Here is a 19191-nt window from a genome sequence, read left to right on the forward strand (position 1 = left end):
GCAGTAACTCATTCCTACAGTTTCCTGTTTGGTCATATAATAAAACTCAGCCTTCTCCCAAAGGCTAAAGAAATTGTTCACCTTGGCTGATGTGGTGCTGTGCTGATGTAGTCCAGTTGAGGTAACTGGATGGTTTTAATGCAATCAACCCCGTACTTCTTTCATCTTTATTTTCTTCAGGCATTCTACAGTTTATTCCTTGAATGTTATCTTCACAACTATAGAAACACTCAGGACAAGAGGATTTAAATTGGATTCTATGAACCTTTTGATAGCAGAGTCTTTTTTTCTTGCTCTTGTCTAATTCAGTCTGGACAGAATGCTGTTGAAACAAAATAATAACTTGCAGGAAAAAGAAAAAAATCCTTTTCATAGAATATCTCTGTATTATGCGTTCTTACCTTGTAGGTTAATGGAGAGCTGACATTTCCAGTTTTTAAGATCTTGCTCTCTGGCACATACAGACCGTTCTTTCTGAAGGGCTGATTATAGCTGGTCTTTCACTTTGTATCATACAGATCAAAGCAAATACTATTATTCCTGAATGTTCATAGGTAACTACGTCATACATAAGATTTAAGGAAGGAAACAAGATGGATATAAATACCTTTTCCATACCTTATCTAAGCATAAACACAATATTGGTGTTATACGATTCAATTTTTTAACTTCTGTCATCTCTAATTCTAATAGTGGGGAATTTTACTCCAAGAATGATAGTGCTGTCTGAAGATCATACCATTTCTCATTTCTCCTACATCTGTCTCTCTCCGGACTTTCAATCACTGGTCTCACAAAGGGAGAAAATCATCAAATCCTGAGTGATTTCTCAGTTTCTTATTCTTTTAGGCATTTTATTTTGACCTCTGCCATCATTCTATACACCTGAATCAGTTACTAATTGAGCCGCACATTTTAGCCTCCAGAGTTTTAGTTTTCAGTATCAATGCTGACCAGAGATCAAGTCCTCTGAATCACTCCACCTCCTCACTTCTCATCATCTTCTCACTCTGAGTTTCTGTGTAAGATGTAGACTTGAGGATAGAACAGAAATACGTCTTTCTTTGATCTTTTGGATAGAACAAGAAAAGCTTTTGTGAAGACTTTAAAAGTTTCATACGCAGCCTTTAATTGCCTAAACTGAGATTTCTTATTTCGCATGACTCTGACAGATGGATAGATGGGTACTGTAGCAGTTCTGTCCCACTGGCAGCATTTCTAGAAAATGAATTGTTTGCTATGGAGTATCTTCACTGGTACAGAATTAATACTCCTGCTATCTATGACAGAGCAGAATACAGCTTGTTTTGAGCTGCAGTCGTCAGTGTGCAGATGAAATTCAGTTCTTCTTAAACACACATGTGCTTCTGCACCCAGTCTGTGTGTACTTTTGCTGGCCAATCACTAGATGAAGAGAAGTACCTGCAACTGAATTCAGTGACATGGAAGCCAAGGTAGTCTCCCTGAGGATTATATCTGCAATTACATCTATAGAAATAGTGCCGAAGGCAGGAGTTTCCAAACTAGCAGAGAACAGTTAGAAATTATTGCTGCTTCCACTGTCGTGGTAATGACAACTAAATTTGGGAACCCTAGTGCTTGTTTCAACTTGCAGCCGACCTTGAGTCAAATCTCATCTTCTTAGATACAGACCTTCCCATAAAATGCACACCTAAATCACTCCCTAGAAGATTACTCTTTTGCTTTTGCTGCCACCTGTGTAGAATGTGGCACTGCAATTTCTTACTGGTTTGGATGGAGGTAAGCAAAGCTCCTAGCTAGATCCTTAATGAAATTTAGACATTACTTAAACTTTTCCAGGTAATCCTCTCAAGTGCTGAGTTGTCTGGACCCCATTTATTTCACCTTTGCTTTTCTGGCTTCTTCCGTAACATCCAAAATAAACAGAAGGATCTCTGTTGATGAGTGGAATTCTGTCTTCAGAATTGGCAGCAGTTTATTGTCATATTGCCCTGAAATCTGCAACTGATGACCCTTGTCTGTTAATGCCCAGCCCAGAGTTAGAGAACTGTGGACTGTGCTGAATGTTTTCATTCATTCAGACTCTCACATTAATCAGTCAGGCAAAGCATTCATTTTCTGTGACATCTTAGAACAGGCAAGCTTTCTAGGAGAGGTGGGTCATTTGAATTAATTTAGATTACTCTATGGGTGTTCTCCTTTTGTACTTACTGTATATAATATAGCTGCAATTATTACAATTCAGTGACAAAGAATAAAAACTGTGGTTCTTCCACAGCATGTTTCTTTAAAAAAAAAAAAATAAAAGCATACCCTTTAAATCATTGAATCATTTAAAATCTCATTAAAGTTTCATAAAAGTTTTGAGTCTTTCTTCAGAATATCTGTCTGTGCCACCAAACTTTTACTTCATTTTAATGGAGAACTGTATAATTTTAGTTTTATCCATTTGCCTAAAGAAAAAAAAAATGCAGACTTACTTATTGTACTGAAAGTTACACCTTTTATATTTAAAAACATAAAATCCAAAAATAATTAATATTGCTTAATATGTGATCACTGTAAATGAGAACAGATTTTAATTAAGCTCTACTAGATTTAATGTAGCAATCATGTATGCCAGAATGACTGGAGAATACTTGGAATTCAGCTTTAGTGCTCAGCAACTGGCAAAAGTTCCTGCAAGCACAAACACTGGTCACATTAGGTAAGAATTTAAGACCTTGGAACTTTCCTGTTTATATCTTCCCTATCATGAAAACCAGCTGTTTTTACCAGCCTCAAGCACAATCACTACATATAAAACTGAATATTTCGTATATAAACACTGGTATATGCTCTTTAAATTCTTTTAACCCACCTGTTCAGTGATTCCTTGGATTTGTTGCCAGAAGACACCAGTATATGAGCTCTTACAACTCACTAAGAGTGGCAGGCCTTTAAATCTGTTACGTTTCATTTGCACTAAGCCTAGACTAGCTAACATTATCATTTCCTTTCTAGGGGTAAAAAAAAAAAAAAAAAAAAAAATCTGTAATTTCAAATACCTTTATTTTGTTTAGAAATAGTACTATTTCCTATCAAATTGGATAGTTTTTCAAAATGAGATGAGTTTGTCGGCCCTAAATCTGGAGGACTTCTAAATCTTCAAGGAACACTTTAAAGAATTTAAAGAATCTCCTATAATCCCATTTAACCTAGGAAACAGGCTGTGTCTGCAGTACAGAATTGTTACTTCTGTGCCATTTTGGGAGGGAGAGAGCATAAAGAAACCTTCTAACAAGCTAACAAGAAAGTTAGGTTTTTGTTTTGGAGCAAGGAACTGGAAACCCTCTCATTCTCAATTTATAACATTTTGTCATGTCTACATGGCCATATACTGCAAACTCTGAAAGCTCAGACAACCTCCCCTTCACTATTATCTTGCATGGTTATATTGAAAATTCACCAACACACAGTCTCCCAGGACACATTTTGATATTATATAATCAGAATTTTGTGAAAATTCTACTAGAAAATTCTGCATGAGGTCTTGCTGGCAATGTCAATAGTCAGTGTCATTGTCAATTGCTGTCAACAGGACAGTATTTGATATAGGCAGCTTTGCTGGAAAACTCTTAAAAGGTTCTACAAATCAGTAATGAAGAAAGACACCCCTAACAGCTTCTGCAGTTACTGTTTAAAGTGCATACTTTATTTCTTATATGGATATTTTTGGATTCTTCGTCAAGTCCTTGATATTTGTTTTGCCCTTTTTCAGTAAATTCAAGGCATTTAATCCATGATGCTTCCTCTTTCTGGATATACTTAAGTACTGCAATCAAGTCACCTTCAACCATCTTTTAAAAAAACAGCAGAAATTCATCTTTTATGTTTCATATGATCAGGCTTTTTCTTCAGTTTTCCTGTAAGAGTTGTGATTTTTCACATTCTTTCTACTTCTCAAAATCTTATAACAATGTGTACGCAAGAACTGTATGCAGCATTCAAGCTGATCTTGCCAGAAGAGGAAAGTCACCTGCTGCTTCTGCTCTTCTATTATTGACTCTTTTGCATAGCATTGCATTTGCAGTTCATGGCATGCAGCTTACGACCCTAAGAGCGCAGCAGGAAACACTGCCCTCTAAGATATATTTCTTGATTCAGTAGATAATCAGAAACAGTCCAAGTTCTTTTTCCTAGGATGTCCAGTGTTTGTTTGTGTCTGTATACGATGTAACGTGTGTGACTGGTTCTTAGTAACTCAGCTGACTGAGCGATTTAGCCTTTTTCTGTGAACAACCTATTGCATTATTATTTACCATTATGGTAATTCTTTGTCATATGGTATGGAATATCCCTTCGCCCAGTTTAAGACAGCTGTCCCAATTCTTTTACCTCCCAGCTCCTTGGGCCCCTCACTGCAAATGTGTTATCACATATCAGTGTGTTGTCAACATTGTTTTTCTCCTAGAACCAAAAACATAGCATCATATCAGGCAATCTAAGGAAAATAATCTTAGCTGAAAATAAGAAATCCCTCATCAGTCAAATCTGCAATCTAATCACAGAATGAATCTGGGTTTATTCAGATAGCCCCAGTTTCCTTATGTGGCTTTACATTCATTATATTCGATATCATTTAAACCATCATTAAAGCAAACTTTTATGAGCCTTTCATTGTCTTATCTAGGTTTGATAAAAGGCGAATAGCTGATAGAGAGCACCTGCATCCCATTCCTCCTTTTTTTTTTTTTCCCTTTTTTCTTTTTTTTTTCTTTTTTTTTTTTTTTTGAGTAAGAGTGGCATAACATTAGCACTGTTCCAATCCTCTGGAATTTCCCTTATGGCTTGAGATTTATTAAAAATGAACATCATTGAGCCAGAGATCTCATGATAAGTACAGTCTTCTTTCCTAGATTTTTGTAGATGACTGTGATGACCTCTTTTTTTTTTATTGAAGAGATTAATGAAATTCAGTGTGTGGTACTGATTGCTACAACAACCTTTGATGAGCTGCCTTGTCTTCCTAAAGAATGTGTTAAGAGAGTGCATTTTTCAAAGTGAAGTAGTCAGAGGAAACAGAGTAATAAAAAAGGCTTTTACCTGTACATATTAATCCAAAAACTTGAATATATTTCAGCAGCTTTGTAAATGTATATTCTTGAATGGTTGGTATAAGAAGTGGATAGGAGCCAGATCAGGGTAAGTCAATAGATTTGAATACACATATTTCTGACTGGAGCACAACTTTTTACCAAACTGAAGTCCGAACTCATAATTCACAGGGTGTGCATTAGTTTCTTCATTTCAGTTGGATCCAAAGACAAAAATATTGAAGTCATCTTGAAAGAGTATGTTCCGTACTTCCGACTTCCTGGAATGAGAAAGCACTACAGAAAGAGCGCTTTTGAGGGTTTCCAGCTTGCCTCTTCTCCAGCTGTGTATTCTTTATCTCGTATTTGTTGGAAGTTTAGAAGCTCTGGAAAAATCTTCAGTTCAAAAATTAGAAAAATAGGGTCATGTAAGAAAACTTTTCAAAGGGAAAACAGTGATACAGAGTGAAGGCACAGAACTGTAATACTTGCTGCTCTGGAAGCTGGGATGTGTGATAAGGCAGCTTCTGTTTAATGAGAATCAATGGCTGGATGAGAATAGAAACATTTTCTTGCCCTGTTTAAGGAAACTTTTACGTATGTGTGATGTTCTTGCATGCTCTCTTTAGCCTGCTGCTTGCTAACCTGAAGGTTTCTAGTTTTAAAACAACCACATCATGTACTGCCTCTTGTCTAATTGGGAATATAGGAGATTTTGAAGACAGCAGCTGTATTGTGTCAGGTCTATGATTTGGGGTAATGGAAGAGAACTGGAAGTAGTACGAGAGGATATAATGGGGCAAAATGAAAACTGAATGGTGTTACAGAAAGCAAGAAGTGAGAGCATATGTCCACAAGAGATGATTGAACTAGGCTGCATCAGTGTCACTGCAAAAGGAGCCACTTATTTATTATTATAGCCGTGAATGATGCAAGGCCATTTTGCTGTGGGAGTTCTTTCCAGAGGAAAGGGGAAAGGATGTGTGGCTATGAAGGTAATCCACAGACTCCTGTGAGGTTCTCTTTGTGGTTCTTGCAGATCACTGATGGAGAAATAGAAATTTATTGTGTATCTTCAGTAATAGAATCTCTGAATTCACATGATAGTCTTTAAATGAAGGTGCTGGATTTCAGCAGAATTTACCAGCAGCCATAGAGAATTCATTGTGTTATGCCACTCACTCCTGCTTACTAATTTGTTAAATCTGTCTGTTCTGTCTTGTCATTAACTGAAAATGTATGATCGTTTTAGCAAGGACTTTGTAGATAGCAGGTTTTTGATGTAGCACTATGTACAGTGCAACTCTGGTCCTGACCAAAATCTGCATGTGTTACTTTAAGGCGGAAAAGTAAACTCATACAAAGATGCTATTGTGGATACAAGTAAAAAGTCTGTAATTGATGTGATTCTTATTTAGAGTTCTCTGCTGTTTACTAATCCCGTGGGGTTTTTTCCAGTGTAGGCTGTAATTTCAACCCATAGTCTAAAGTTTTTGAGTCAACTGCTTTTGTAAACAAGACACTTTCTCGCAAATTCATACTACATATTGGGCTACAGCTTGATATATCTAACAAAGCATTACAATGCCCATACTTACTTCAAGTGATGTCTTCAAATCATGCACTGTACTGTGACTTCCTGTGTCCTGTCACAAGATGACAAGGGTGTTCTGTAGACTGATTGCAGTGCACATGTAATTTTCTGTTAATTACGGAAGAGCTTTGTGATTTGACTTTTTATGGTGTGTGATAAGCCAAAAACCACCTTTCAACTGTATCTCATTTCCTTTCAGCGTTGTACTTAGACGACTCACTAGAAGGCTAGCCTCGTGACATGCTATAGTTAATAAGTTTTCCATGCTGTCAAAAGTAATAATATTAATGTGCCATTCAGTTAAATTAATTTTGTTTTGCGCGCTGGCTTGCATAAACGTGAGTGACATTTAGAAATATGATCAGGCAACAGCTGAGGAGAAGCCAAGTGGCAAAACGCAGCAAGATGCAATAGTGAAAGCAGAGCAGCCAGCTGCAATCATTTGTGGGTAGGCTGGGAGTTACACTCAGGCATCATAGGCTGGTTTTTAGTATTTGCTTGGTTTTACTCATTCCTCCCTTTCTTGTTTATTGAAGAAATTACTTTTTGTCTTCTTTACTTAAGAACTCAGTATATCTGGTAGCATAGTCTCATTTGTAAGTGAAAGGGTGTGTTCCTGCTAATCTGATTTCAAGTGCCTTTAGACACAGCTTTTCTTATTTGGGAAGATGGCAGCTGATTGTAATGCTTTTAAACTGTTGACCATAAAGTATCATTTTCTACTACATTTTCTACTTTTCTCCTCAGTTTTTTTCTGCTTTTTGGAAGCAGCAATGGAAGTGCTTTCTCTGAACAGTTAAAAATGTATTGAAGGGAACTAGAAGAGAGAAGCTGGCAGAACCTGACTTGTTAATTTTTTAATAACATTGACTGGTTCATATAATTACCCAAGTTGCTTTCAAGCCAGATTTATCATTGTATTGGAGACTATTACATAACAAGGGCATGTAGCAGAAAAGCAATGTACTACAAGATATATAGATAGAGACAGAAAGGCAGAGATTTATGAATCTCTATCTTTAAGAATCCCTATATCAAGTAGTGCTGTTCAGAGAGAGAGAGGGGGGAAAAAAGGGGGAAAAAAGGGGAAAAAAAGGATTTCCTTTATTCCCATTGGAAGGAAGGCTTGTTTGTTCCCTTTAAGTAAAGGTAAAAATAGTGCTGTTGTATGAAAGTTGTATGACATAGGAGTCAGAGAGTAGAACTGTAGTTGGGAAAGGAATATGCAATCAAAGCTGTTTCTCTTGGCTCTTCCACACTCCCAGTGTATACCATGACTGTATCCCTACAGATACCACCTCCTGATACCTTTAATAAATTCACTTTATTGGAAAGAATGTTCCCTGTCTGCTCTAAAAATCCCTTTTAAAACTTACCTCCTGGACCTTTGCTTCTATTTCTGTTCACTGTTCACCTAGCATCAGCCTCCTTTACATCTCTTCTTTAGACCATTGTCTCTGCTAATCCCTTTTTTAACAGCATTCAAAGCAAGCCCTTTGGATCCTTGCCTCAAGAACCTTCTGTTTCTTTGAGATCTCCTGCTGTAACCTATTTGGCTTGGTTTTGCTTCTTAATTTACTTGCTATGTGGCTTGTAACTTAACACTTGCATTAACATGAGCTTCATTTTATGGCCAAGTTTGCACATTTGAAGAGGGTATAACCCATGAAAGCATTTCTGAAATAACATGAGTAAAAACAAACAGGAGAAATCTTTGATCACAAATATTACACTTCCATTTTGGAAGACAGGTGGGTTATTCCTGCAAACAAAGACTGATCCTTGAATGAGGAGGCACATTGCAAGGCACTTGTCTGTTCATATTTGTATTATGCTAAAATACCTTCTTCAAAAGTGCAGTAGATGCAGTCATAAAGAGAGTTCTTCTCTGTCTCTCTGTCTCCAGAGGCATTTTGCACCTGTTTATTTCCAGCTGTATAACTGTGTGGCTGCTCTATTCATGGGCATGAAATCCTTTTAGACAGCAGGGGAATTATTCTGCTCATCCGATTAATGGTTTAGTTGTTAAAATCCTTAAGTTTGTATTGACGGTGTTTATAGTTAACATTTCACAAGTCTGAAATATCTTCTGTAATCAGACATTTGCCTGAAAAGGCTGGCAAGAATTCTGCCCTTCCTGTTCACTCTCAGCACTTTATCCCTACGCTTGCTTATTCATTTTGGGTATGATGATACTCTGAGTGCATCCATACTCATGTGAGAATCTCAAGAAGTGCTGTATTAATGGGCTGACAGATTAGCTCCAGCTTTTGTTTCTCTTTCCGGTTCTCCTTTTGCTTTCCCTGTTTCACGTCTATTTCTAGCCTATTTCTGCACTTGGGATTTTATATCCATTTTGCTCACTTCACAATCCTTTGCCTAATTAGCTTGATATCATTGGGTCATCAGTTCCTAACTCTCCCCACTTGCTCTTATGGCAGCTGTTTTGAGGGCCAGTCCAAGCATTTCTGCATCTGTGGGGGTCTGCTACTGTTATTAGTACAATACCTTTGTTATCAAATGCATTCACAATTTATTTGCCAAGGCAAAGAATTCGTTGGATTTGAGATCTCGTTACAGCAACAGAATAGCAATGGCCTCAAAACTGTCCAAAGCCCACAGATGTGGGAATTACAATTAGAGGTTCTGTCATTACTATTTACCCAGGTTTCCTAAATTTTGAAGGAGCTAATTTAGCTTATAATCCACATTTGTGCTGTCCCTGTTTTCTCCACAGAGTTTTAAAACATTTTGATTGGTATGAAAACTGTATAATGAGCCCTGCTAGCTTGGTATTGCAAATATTGATTAGTGGGAGATTGTATTTTGGGTCTTCACTGAAAACCACATTCTATTGTGTTTCTCTCCGGCAAATATCTATAATCAGAACTGGGTATTGAATTTGGAAACCCATTGCGCTGTGTTTATATCCTTCCTTCCACTGACTATTTTGGAGTTGTAGACCCAATTAGGAAAAAAAAGCATATGACGCTGTGGCTTGTTACTTGGTATTGTTTTACCAAGAGAGCTGTGAGCATCAACTTCCTCATAATATCTTACACAAAAATGTGGAGATTGCTTATATTAAGAAGATAGATATCACTGTTAGAGATTCTGCAGTGTGGATGAGAGTAATCTGCATAAATAGCATTTTTCTCAGTAGCTCATTAGGAAAGTGTGCTGTCAAGGCAAAAATGACTACTGACAAATACAAGAAGAAACATAAGACAAGCAGGAGACATTCAGAATCTTCTCTAAAAAGACCAGCTTCTCAACAGGCCCTGAAATAGCCTTTTCTAAGCTAAAGAACTGTTATCAGTGCTATGTCATTTATGTTCTGCTTCATTGCATCCTCTTTAAATGGAATGAAGTTATGCAGTTGCTTAGATGGAGAGACTCTATTGATTGGTGTTTAGGCATTATACATGAATAGGTTAATGCCTGTGAACCTCCCAGTTGGAAGTTTCTAACACTAACTTACCGTTTCCATCAGAGATCAAAGTAATTTACTAACATAAATTATTTATACGTAGGGCTGAAAGAAATTCATTATAACAATAAGGCACCTCCATGAGATAATCACCATACCAGAAGCACTCATCTGTACCTCATAGCCCTGCAGGGGTTTGTAATTATCTCCTGCAAACCACACCTCTAGTGACTGCTTTCTGTTGCTTCATTACAGTGCTGCAACTTGCAGTACTTTGCCTGACAAATATCTTTAAAATTATATTTAAAAAAAAAAAAACAGCTTAGGACTAAAAACATGTGGCAGCAAAGCAAAAAGGAAAATGTTGAAATGCAAAAAAAAAAAATCAAGAATTGCAGTTATTACAGATTTTAGTGACAGCCAAAAAAACTACTACATTTAAGCAGTTGCCTGTGCTTTCTCTTCAAGTTATTCACTGGAATGAGCCCATCATTTGCTGTCATTTCTCTTGCTTGCTCGTGATCTATGAAAAACTCTGTTTACATGGTTCTGTCTTCTTTTCTATGTTTTGTGCAGCTAAAATTACTTTAAAAGAGGCTAAAAATGCATTAAATACTCTCCTAAGAACATTCTCCTGTGTAGACAACTGCAGAATTTGCACAAAGCATGACCTGATCATAGATAGAGAAAAGCCAGTGACAGGTGATGGTCTTCATGGTAATAACTGTTTGTAAAATATCTCCTCTGGACTCTACTCAGACATTCAGCTTGGAAAAAATACAATCCTTGTCCAATTTTAACAAATATTAGCAGTCCTAACACATACCAATCTCTACGCCAATGCAAAAGTACAAAAAAAAAAAAAAAAAAAGAAAAAAAAGAAAAAAAAAAGAAAAACAAAAACCCAGACCTTAAATTAGACCAATTAAAAACATAGCATAAATTTAGAAATTCCTTCAAAATAAATGCTTTGGTATCGTGTCAGTGGCACAGTACCTTTCAGAGGAATGTACATTTCTGTGCTACAACCAATGCACTGCCCAGTGAATGTAGGAGTGAGGGCAGAGCCCTTCAGAGTCAGTTGATACGTGAGCACAAAGGTGTTTGAGATGGTGGGGCTAAGATGAGCTTTCAGATATCCCGTGTCAGTCAGGGGTTAATGAATCAGCCAGGCTAATTTAAACCAAGTCTACCATGTAATGGAACAGGAATTCAAAGAACACAAGGTGGCTGGGTGAGCTGTGATCATGATAACACAAATAAATAAGCAATTGATTTCTTCCATTCTGAACAAGCTGGAAGTGATAGATCAACTTCACCATTTGCCCAGCCAACAGTGCTTCCCAAACTGAATGTCAGAGGAGTGGAAGCATGCTTTGCTATCACCCCATCACGACATGCTCAGAGCAGATTGCAAAGCTGAAATCCGTAGTTCCAGGATAAGAATATGAGTTGAGATTTATAGCAGCTTGTTAAGACAGACAGGAATAGTGAGTCCCTTCATGAAAATATAGTTCATGCAGTGAAAGACATTCTGGGTTATTTCAGGTATGAGTTAAAAGCCTAATTTTTTTTACATCGGGATCTCTTCTTTTGAAGAAAATCACAACATCACTGTGGCCCTCCTCAGCCACATCAAGGTGTCTGAGATACCCCTTCCAGTATCCTCAGTTGAGTCTGAAGAATTGTAATCTACTTCATTGTTCCTCATGCAGAAACTGTGTCTTATCTTTCATCATTCATGCTGCTTTGTTTTTGGAATCCTTCCCAGTCATCCAGTACCCTTTTTGAGGCGGTGAAATACCATAACCAGATCAGTTTTCAAGATGTGGGCATGTGTATTCGACAGTATTTAATGTGTGATACATACATTTAACGTCATGAGCTGTTTTGTTCTACTCCATCTGATCACTTCCTAATTGCACACACTTTTGTGTTTGTTCCGTATGTTTTCTCACCATGGTGTTCATTGAGCTGGTTTTTTGCAGGGAACGATCTTTTACAGTCGCAAGGTCGCATCCCCAACTTGTAATAACTGGTTCAGAATCCATCACTTTATAGGTATTGCATTAAGTTTTTGAAAATTAAAAGGAACAATAACTACACCATGCTGAGAAGTTTTTAAGATTGGAGATTGCAGTCCTTCAGCAAGAACAGCATAAGCAGATTGTTGTATCCCCAAGGAAGACTTCCCAGACAGACCTTTGCACCTTTTTGGCATGGGAGGTAGATATAAACTTTGAAGTATAGCTGATAACCTCACATGCATTCTTCAGATAGATGTATTGTAGACATTTACTCAAACCTGGACAAAAAAGTGGGGTTTTTTTTGTTTAGTGTTTAAGAGCTATTGAGAGAAGAATGTAAGGAGAGCACAAAAATAGAATATATGCTTGCTGTTCAGTAAGGATTTGATTTTCAAAAATGCTCATGCAGACAGAGATGCTTAGATACTTATATTACACAAATTGAAACAAAAGTTTTTAAGATTGCATATGTGCTTTATTGTCAGTAGAAAGTACTTGTAAAAGCAGATGTCTTGTATTTGTATAGGTAGACATCTATGTCTAACTGCTATTGATGCTGAAAATGTGGCTTACTGCATAAAGTTAAAAGTCTCATAAATCACTTGGAAGCTTGAACTCCCTTTAGAAACTGGAAAAAAATAATGTCTTGGTTAATATTAAAGAGCAAACAGTATCTGTGGGAGTCTGATTGTCTGAGGTGAAGTGGTGGGCAGTGTAACTTGCTTTGCAGCCAGCACATCTTGTCACTGGGGCCCGTACAAACGGGCAAACTCTAGTTATTACAACAGTCTTGAGGCTATCAAGTATTCAAGCTGAGTATCTTGTGGCAGATATAGAATCTGTTGTTAATTTGAATGTTCTCTTTTACAACAGGGGTTTGAAATGTAATCCTGTTAATTTTCCGTGGGGTTTTTAAAACTACATTTTTTAAAGATTCAAAATGATTTAAAAAGAATAACACTATGCCTTGCTTGCTTTCACAGCAAGAAAAGCTGGGTGATATCTGCTTCTCGCTCCGTTATGTGCCTACTGCCGGAAAGCTGACTGTTGTCATTCTGGAGGCAAAGAACCTGAAGAAGATGGATGTCGGTGGTCTGTCAGGTACATGCATGAAAATCTGCTTGCAGAATTTTTCAGGATCATAAGGCAGAAAAACAACTCATTTTCCATTGGAGAGCTCTTTGTTGAGAGAGTAAGGGCTCCTGTTTGCTGTCTGAAAAATGCATTCTGTGTTTTCTGAATCTTAGGGCATGACTGAGTATATCAGAACTCATTCTAGCTTAAAAAGGAGAAATTTCATTATACAGTACATTCCAGTCCAAGACTAGGTGAAAAGTTAAACAGTCAGATAATGCTCTCTATACTTTCATTCTTTCCTGTTACCTGGAAATCAATATGGACTATTCGAGCAAGAGGAAAAACAAACCCTGACTACTATTCCTATTGTCTGTTTAATCTCATAAAATGTGAACATTTCCCTACAGTGTTACTGATAACACATAATAGGCAAACTCATCCCAGGTCACTGCTGACTATTGGTTGAGGTGCTAGGATAATTGTTTCTGCATTTGAAGGGCGTAGATGTGATTGCTCCCTTGAGCAGATCTGGGAGTGTTCTGCATTAATATGTACAGCAGCAATCACAGTGACAGTCCTGCTCTTCTGAGAGTCAATGAGGTTGGTACCTCCCACCTACAGATGGTCCTTGCAGCCTTTCCTCATCTTATGATGAGGCCACACAGGCAGTGAGTGGGATGATATATGCCATCCCCAGGGGAGGCTGCCATCAACTTGGGGCACTGAGGCTGTGTCCTGGGTCCTACTGGAGCTCTGTGTAGGCTTCTGCTGTCTGCTGTGTCTGGAATTCTTGGACACAGGTTACTGACTGAATTGCCAATTAACTGAGATCAAATTAAATAACAAGATGCTTCATAAGGAGAGGTATTTAGAAGAAAAGTTTGTTTTATATACCTTCTGTTAAAAAGACACAGTTTTTACAGACCACTGACAATGAGGATACTTCTATCACAGCTCTAGAACTGAACGCTTTTACAGCTGTCATTAACACACAGCTGATGTACTTGTTCATCATGAAGTAGCAAGTGACAAACAGAATGGTAAAGTGTTTGGCTTTCATTTTCTCATAGTCTTAGCACAAGGTAAGAGGTAAATCTAAAGCATACGTAGGCATAGAGGCCTGCTCACAGTAAGCCTTTAGGTTTCATTTACCACCTTTGATGAACAGTAACGTGAGGCCTTCACAAAGTGAAAGGAGATGAGATCTCTTACTAGAAACTTTTCCTTTATTCTACCTGTTTCTGAAGTTTTCTGCTGTACCGCAATAGACATCAGAAAGACATGAAAATATTGTAGTTGTTCCTGAATCAAATCTAACTTTTTGAACACCCATTCTAAAATGTGAACACACCAGTATTTGTTTCCTTAATGCTTGCACTGAACCGATTTCAAATTAAAATTCTTAAGCACTTTTCTAATTGTTTCCTAATGAAAAATTACATCCCCATAGTGATTTTTTTTCTTTTTCACTGAAGCAGAGATCTGAGAGTCAAAGCATGTATATTCTTTTCCAAAATTTGAAAGAAGTGTGATGGATAATGGCTACAAAACTCATAAGAAAGGATCAAGGGAAGTACTAATGAGCTGAAAACCTTCTACAAACTTATGATGAAAAACATAATGCACTGTGTTGGAAATAACTATGAGGAAATGAATGTGCTATATGCTGAAGCACCGAAACAGAGTAAAGGACATACAGATGCATTTCTGGGGAATTACAGATTTTGTTCTCCTTTATAGGGCCATACCACACTTGAAACACTGTGTTCTCTCAGAGACAAACAAACCCAATAGGATACCGTGGTTGTAGTAGGAATTCAGAAGTCCCTGACAGTGATAAACAGCAGCTAGTATGGTATTCCTGAGGCAGTAATTACAGATGGCTTAAAATGGATCCAGTATCTTTCATTAGGGAATTTATCTTTTGAATAAATTATGCAGAAGTAACTATTAAAATCCAGCTGAGATTCTGTTGTCATTATTCACACTAAATAATACCTGCTTTCAGAGTGTGGTACTGTTAAGTGCTAGTGAAGGTGACAGGATTTTATCTCAATTAGGGAACACTTTCCCCACTACTTTGTTATTTTCTCTAGACACTAAAATTGCTTTTCGTTTTGCAAAACTGAGAGTTTTGCATTGCAGTGGAGGTGGGAAAATGCTAACAATCAAATGCTATCTCAGTCTGAATGCTACTTATATGCTCAACAGCACTTACTGTCACCAAAGGAAGACCATTAGCAAGAGGGGAAAATTATGTAGGTGTCACAGCTGGAAAAAAATAAATTAGAACTTTGACAAAAATTGCCAAAAAGTCTCTCACAGTTGAGGTTAGCATGTTTAGAGCTTAGGTTCCTTTCTGTTATTCTCTCTTGTTTTGGAGAAGATACTGGAAAAGCAGAAAATAGGCAATTGGAAATGGCTCCTCTTTCTCTTGCATCATTTTTGCCTTTCAGTGGAGTTTATCCGCATTTCATGAAGGAGGAGCAAGGCGCTGGCTTCTGCAGGAGGTCTGCCAAGCATTCACAGCAAACAGCAGGCAGCTCTGCAGTTTCCTTCTGGCTGCTGCCCTGAACATCTTGTTATTACTGCTTCTACTGAATATCTGCTTTGCTCTTCAGTGATGGAGAAAACTTTAGCAATTGTGTATCTGTTGTCCCAATACGAAGAGCAAGTCAGTCACTGTGGCTCAGCAGTCTTCTGAACTCCTTTTTAATAATTCATCAAAAATTGGAGTGCATCCATAACTGTGGTCAGTTGTACTTTAAAATATGCTTGATTTTCAACATATTTATTTGTACTGTGTAGAAATAGAGCACAGTTAATAAAGTACCTATCCTGATTATGAAACAAAGTAGCTTTCTTAGCTACTTTGTTCTATTGGCAATAGCTTAATGCCACTAGTCAATCTGTGTGTCCAATTGAATGGTTACTACAGTTGCAGAAAAAGTCTTTATCTCCAACATTTTGAACTTTTCCATAAATTTTATAGACAGTCAAAAGCCAGGCATAAATTACTTTAGATAGACAATAAAAGACAACAAACTAATAATCAACTTTATTAGAGTCCTTGTAACAAATCCAGATCACCCATCTGAGCAATCAACTCCCAGGTCTTAAACTTAATTGCAACGTCAAGCTGTGGCTAAAGCAAACCTTGGCTTAAGCACTGGAACTGTTCATCCTGAGCTCATCAAGTCACCATGACAAGTGGAAATTATTACTTCTGGTTAGTGAGGGCCTCTGGCAAACAATTATGCATGTTTTAAAACCACATTTTAATTATTTAAATTATATTCAAATGCATTTTAAATGAATCTGACATCTGGCAGGTGAAATGTAGGAATGTTAACTATAAGGAGGTCATTTTTATTTGAATTTGGTAAACTGGAGTTACACGGAATTATAGGCATACTTCACCCCAAATGTCTAAGAGACCTAGAAGCTTCTGTCTTACTGAAAATCAAGGGAACTTAGACTCTCAAGTCACTGTGTTTGTTTTTTTAATTGCCTTTAGATGATGTAGAAGATTTTAAAACCAGCTTGCAGTTTAATCTCTCCAGAAAGCCCATAAAGACACAGTCCAACTAATTCCTCTATAAGGGCACAATGCATCTCATCAGTGCCTTTCAGTTCACAAAGACTGTCTATGAATTATGATACATTATTCAGGTTTACATTCTCTTCTGCTCCAGAAAGAGAAGAAATTATCTGCAGCTCCCCTGTGATATATTCATTTAAATCAGTGGTAGTGATTTCAGTTACTAATTTAAATAAGTATAAAGCTTTTATCTGAAGTCATTTTAATCTTGTGTTTGGTTTCGGTTTTTTTTCTTATTTTCTAAAGAAAAAGATTCTGGTTAAACCCTTAGCACATCTGACTAGCAGATAAGTGCAATAAATACAGTGCTATTTATTACACAGAAGGATTCCCAATACCAACACACATTCATGTAGGCAGTTCTGTAGATTTCAGTGTGTTTAGCTGTAGCTGGCATTTATGTTCATTTTTGTTCCTGACACAAAATAAAAGCTTTCAGCTCAATTTCCAGCAGCTTTCCCTGCTTTGACTGAACCAGTCTTTGAAATAAATTACCTGAAATGAGTGCTGGCACCTGAACAGACTGTTGTTATGGCTTTTTAGCTACCCAGGCCCTTTGGCTTAAATGCCTTTTCTTACGAAGTTCAGTGACTATGTATTAATGACAAAAAAAGTTTTATTTCCAAAATGTGTCATCTCTTAGTAGCTGATAATAATTTCAAGCTTTAACATATCTTATCTTCTTTCTGGGATTCATTTCAACAAGGTTCTTTTCTTCTTAAAAACTTGGAAAGATACGGCATTATTGTGTTACGTGTTATTTTAGTATGCTTAGATTTTAGTCATTCTAATTACTGCAAATGTATCCTAGTAGGAAGCTTTTTGCTTCCCTTATCTTCTTTGCCTTGCTGCCTCTCGCCATCCCCAAGGTCAAATGGAGGTTACTGATGGAGATGAGGACCCAATTAGAAAAGTCTCAGCTAGCACTTAGGAATTGTCATAGCACAGTTCACAGATTATGTAAACCCCTAAACTGTATCCACTTATGCCAAATCAATGTTTAGGAAGAAATGCAAAGGCTGTGATTGGATCCATGTGATCTTCCTTCTGCAGGAAGCTGCAGATAGAGCCACAGCAGAAAAAGCAGCCTGTAATCCAGTCCATCATGTGTGAAAGCTAATCTCAATATTTATGAGCTATAAATAGAAAATACATAGTTCCTCTTTGTATCTGTCATGGAAATATTATAAATCAGAGCCATCTCAGGGGACCAAATGGTACTACATCCGAATAAAGCTGGGTTTCTACACTTATGCATTTATTTTAAATACTGCATTCAAATTCAAAAGGCTTTGAATGTCTTATAGCAGATTTGAAAAATAAAAATATTGTTTAGAGGCTGTCTTTGAAGACAGAGTAAAGGCTCATGAATTATGCAGGCAGAGCATTCACTTTAATAACTTCATTAAAACGTAAGAAAGCTTAAAAGCTATCTAACACAAATGTAATATTATGGGAAGAGAAATACTCTATTAGTGCCATGGCATTTCTATAATCCATATTGTAACATGATTCTCTGAGTATTAGGGGAGAGGAAAAGAAAGTTAATAAAAGACAAAAATGAAAAACAAACACCACCACAACAGATGCATTTGCAGCTAGTCTAATCCAAAAGAATCCAGCAGAGATCAGTACCAACAAACATGTTATGATGTCTACTTACAGTGGGGATTTCTATAGCATCTAGTGTCTCAATATCTCTACTAGAATACAGCATCTGGCAGATCTTCCAGCAGTAGGTGGCTGCAACAATACAACTCTCTAACGCTTGCAGAACAGTCGCACAGCATCACAGTAAATTCTCTTTGGGTTTCAGCAGTGGCAAAAGGATCATTCTCTGCCATATTAGACTCTTTCTCTCCTACCCAGAGCGACGTTCCTGTTGGTGACATTTTCCCTAAGTCTGGGCAGCAGCAAGAGCAGGGGATCTTGTCTAAAACGGTTCTGTTTCAGTGGGCAAATAAAGTCTTGGTGAGTTGTTTCTTGTAATCGCAACTCAGACCTTTGACATCAGATCGCCTGAAGTGATGAGCTGAAAAGATAGTTTCAATATCAAAAGACAGTAAAAACTACAACATCTCCATCATAGAAGACATGTTAATGGATACATTAATGGACAAATTAACTCCCATATTTCAGTGTATTTTGCAGGTTCTTATAAAGAATGTGCTAATTAATTGTCCATTTTGGAGCAAGTAGACAATTTCCACTGAATTGTTTGCTACAGGCTATTTCACACAATAATATATTGTATTAGATGAACCATCAACTGCAGCAGTTCCTACAAAGAAGCAACATCAAATTGTTCACCTTTTTTTTTCCTCTTATGTCTCAAATGAAGAAAAAGAGATTATGCTGATTATCACTGAAGCTGTACAAAACCTGTAGGCATTGCTCTGAAAAGC

The 19191-nt window shown here is 37.2% G+C and overlaps 1 protein-coding gene across 2 annotated transcripts in view; it reads left to right on the plus strand.

The window, feature by feature from the left end:
- Positions 1 to 19191, plus strand: part of SYT1 (synaptotagmin 1) — a 258525-nt gene that overhangs the window by 196723 nt on the left and 42611 nt on the right. For both annotated transcript variants that reach the window (XM_042815939.1, XM_042815940.1), the window contains exon 8: positions 13092 to 13209. In XM_042815939.1, the coding sequence (XP_042671873.1) occupies positions 13092 to 13209 (118 nt within the window). The remainder of the gene's footprint in view (positions 1 to 13091; positions 13210 to 19191) is intronic.

The sequence above is a fragment of the Centrocercus urophasianus genome, unplaced genomic scaffold (assembly GCF_019232065.1).
Source record: "Centrocercus urophasianus isolate 14NV4802_14NV808 unplaced genomic scaffold, USGS_Curo_1.0 seq_15, whole genome shotgun sequence".
Taxonomy (NCBI): Eukaryota; Metazoa; Chordata; class Aves; order Galliformes; family Phasianidae; genus Centrocercus; species Centrocercus urophasianus.